We start from the raw sequence: 3,334 nt of genomic DNA on the forward strand, positions 1-3,334 counted from the left end.
CATCATGGAAACGGGTTGCACAATACAATTTGATATGTAATATTTTTTGCGACATAGTTTGATATATTATTAACTTACATAGTCATGCTATAGTTAACAGTCCAAGGTGCTTATTAAAGACCTAAATAAAATCTAAAACGGGAAGTATACATTTTGTTCATGTGAGAGTGAATGGAATTTCTACTAGATTGAAGCTCCGTGGACAGATAGTCATAGCATCGCCACGGAGCGGAGCCTGTGGAGCGCCCTTCCAGGCACTCCCCAAATTAGAACCTCCACTCCGGCATGGAGTTGGAAAGTGAAGAGAGTCCAAATAAGCCCTTACTAACATGATATAGTTTTCTTTGCTACAACATCTACGACACCAAATTAGTTTCACTATATATTTCATAACATATATTTTTTATACTTTATATATTTAATGTTGTAAATATTAATAATTTTTTCTATGAAGTTGGTCAAACTTAAAAAAGTTTTGACCCTTGGCAAACCTAGAACTTCCGCTATTTCAAACAGGAATACATTTGTGTTCTTGCAGATACTACTCAACTAGCAGCCAAACACATAGGAAAGTCAAAAGATTGACCACAATAACAAACAAAAAACACACGGAGTGCACAGGACATTTGCTACTACTACCACACAACCAGAGAAAGCAGATAAAATCGTAGTAATACTTTTGGGCATGTCAACCTTTTCTACTCAATTGTCGACACTAAATACTTCTCTACACCAGTTTCCAAATTTCAATCCAACCCAAAATCCCCAACATCATATATGAGACATTGCACAAGAACGAAAGAAAGAAAGAAGAAAATCAGATCAGGCAAAAGTTCTAACCTAGTCTTGGATTCGAGTTTGTTCTATCACTATGGAGGCATAACGCTGCCGTGCCGTGCTACTCTTCGGAGCTGGAGTCCGTCAGGGCCTCGCCGTCGTAGTCGTCCTCCAGGCCCTGGGTCTGGCCGTCGGCGCCCTCGCTCCGGCCGTCGGCTTGTTGCTGGTCCTGTGGCTCCCCGCCGGCGGCGACGAACTGCATCGGGCTGTAGCACGGCTGCTGCTGGTAGTTGGCGACGTTGATGGCCTGTGCGCCGGGGAAGTTGTTGAACTCTGCAGGGTTGGGCGGGAACGGCCAGTATTGCATCGGCTGGTTGGGCGCGCCTCCGGCGGCGGGCGGCTGCTGAAGCATCCACATGCCTGCAGAGGAAACCATCTGCTTGCCGTCGCCGGATGCCGGCACCCGTATGGTGAAGAACGGGATGCCGCCTCCCGCGGGCGCCGCCGCGGCCGAGACGGGGGCGAGGCCGCTGGACACCGAAATCGCGCCGTTGCCTTGCAGGAGGGGGTCGGCGGCCACGGGGTAGTAGGCCGCGGGGGGCGCCGCGACGAGCGGCCCCGCGCCGCCCGCCGCGCGCGTCGGCTGGAGCTTGCGCCGCTTGGACGCCGGCCCCGCGCCGTCGGCCCCCGCGGCGGAGGCCGACTCGGTGGGGATGCGGAGCACGCCGTCGACGGTGGTGGCGATCGCGGGCACCGTCCCCGTGCCCGTGGCGGCGACGATGGCAGGCTCCGACTGCTGCAGGAGCCAGCGGATGGTGTCGCCGTCCGTCTTGTGGCCGAGCTCGCGCGTGAGCTGCGCGACCCTGGCCGCGCAGGGCGCCGCCATGCGGATGCGCCGCCCGCGGCCCTCGACTTTCGTGTGCCGGTCGCGGTTCCGCGGCGGGAGCGCGACGGCGAGGCCGCCCAGGAACTCCCCCGGCGCCTGCTCCGGCTTGGGCACGACGGGCCCGTGCGCGGCCGCCGGGACCACCGCTATGGCCAGCGGCGCATTGCTGGCCGGCACCGGCGCCGCCGACGGGGCGTCGTGGTAGCGCGCGTCCGTGGCCTGCTCGCCATTGCCCTGCAGCTGCGACTCCATGGAAGATCGGATTTGGGGGGTTTTGCTTCGCTTGGGCTCCCTCCCTCTTCGGTTACGGCTTGGCGGCGGCGGCGGGCGGCGTCTCGGCGAGTTCTTTGGCAGGAGAGGTTGGTTATCGCTGGGCGGTGGGGCCGCGGATAGGGTTTTAGGGGCCACCGCTCGCTCCGCCGGGAAATGGGCCCTGCTGGTGGGGACTGCACAATTCGGCCCATCAAAAATAAAGATGATATTAAGCATGTTCTATTTCAGTGCGCGGAAGCAAAGGAAATTTGGCTCAAACTCGGCTTGATAGAAGTGGTCGAAGAAGCTTGTGAGGTTGATGGTCCGGTTGTGTTGTTCTGATTTTTTTTGTTAGCAGAGAGGTTTATAAGAATCCAATCCAATTGATGCATCTGTGAAGTACATGAGAGAAACAGTTTCGACGTCGGCCTCATACATTTGGTGGAGAAGAAGACAGACGGGCCATGCAGAAAGCTTGCCGTCCTTGTCGCATGCAACACTATCAATTCAAGTTTTGGTGTCAAGTTTTGTTAAAGCATCAGGTAAAGTGTCCCAACCAAAGTCGAGTATCTGGAATCGAGCGACTGATGGATTTATCTCTGTAAATGTTGCTGCAAAGTATGATATTGACATGGGTTCTAGAGCTATCGGTGTGGAGATTAGAGGTCACTAATATTCTTCAGAACGCGCGGGGGGGTGGGGGGGGGGGGGGGGGGGTGTTCGCATGACAACTGCTCGAGGACATATGCATCCAAGCAAGCTCATTCGACAACGTTCAATTCACATATTGTCCAAGGAAAGCAAATCGTGTGGCGCATATGTTAGCCCGGGAGTGTAATTCAGTGAAGTGTTTTTGGGCTGCTGATCCCCCTACCTTTATTTTTATCGCTGTTAATTGACGATGTAAGTGTGATTTAAATTAATATAGTAAGTCATAATGGCATTCCATAAAAAAGATGGGAAAATAGCAACTGGCAAACGTTCGCTGGGGGGCCAATCCCAGCGAACGCGCTCTCTCGCGTTGGATCGAAGGTACGTCAGATTTCGAGACTACTTCACTTTAAGATAAAATATAGCAAACACAATACCATTGAAAACATCTTCAGCCACTGCATTTGCTAGTGACGCGACCCTATACCTAGGAGAGTTGGGTTTGAATCTCAGTATCCCTTTTTTTCTTGTTTAACGAGATGACAATTTTTCTAGAAAAAACTAACATGGCAGTTTATAAATTTTTGAACTATGCCACATGGCAATTTAAACATTCCCCCCTTTTTTTGTTTTATTTTGAACAGTCAAGTTTTGTTTTTGTACATGACTTTTTTTATTATTAAGGATGGCAGTTTTTATCATAAAGAGATGAGTTTTTTTTATTAAGAGATGACATTTTTCTCATTAAAAGATGGCATTTTATATTCA

At 51.4% G+C, this 3,334-nt stretch overlaps 1 protein-coding gene across 1 annotated transcript; it reads right to left on the bottom strand.

Annotated features, from left to right (window-relative positions):
* Positions 1 to 410: 410 nt before the first annotated feature.
* Positions 411 to 2,428, bottom strand: LOC125556424 (transcription factor PCF2-like). The gene has a single exon (XM_048719163.1). The coding sequence runs from the start codon at positions 2,150 to 2,152 to the stop codon at positions 899 to 901; it is 1,254 nt and encodes a 417-aa protein (XP_048575120.1). The 5' UTR covers positions 2,153 to 2,428; the 3' UTR covers positions 411 to 898.
* Positions 2,429 to 3,334: the final 906 nt, after the last annotated feature.

This window comes from Triticum urartu, chromosome 5 (assembly GCF_003073215.2).
Source record: "Triticum urartu cultivar G1812 chromosome 5, Tu2.1, whole genome shotgun sequence".
Classification (NCBI taxonomy): Eukaryota; Viridiplantae; Streptophyta; class Magnoliopsida; order Poales; family Poaceae; genus Triticum; species Triticum urartu.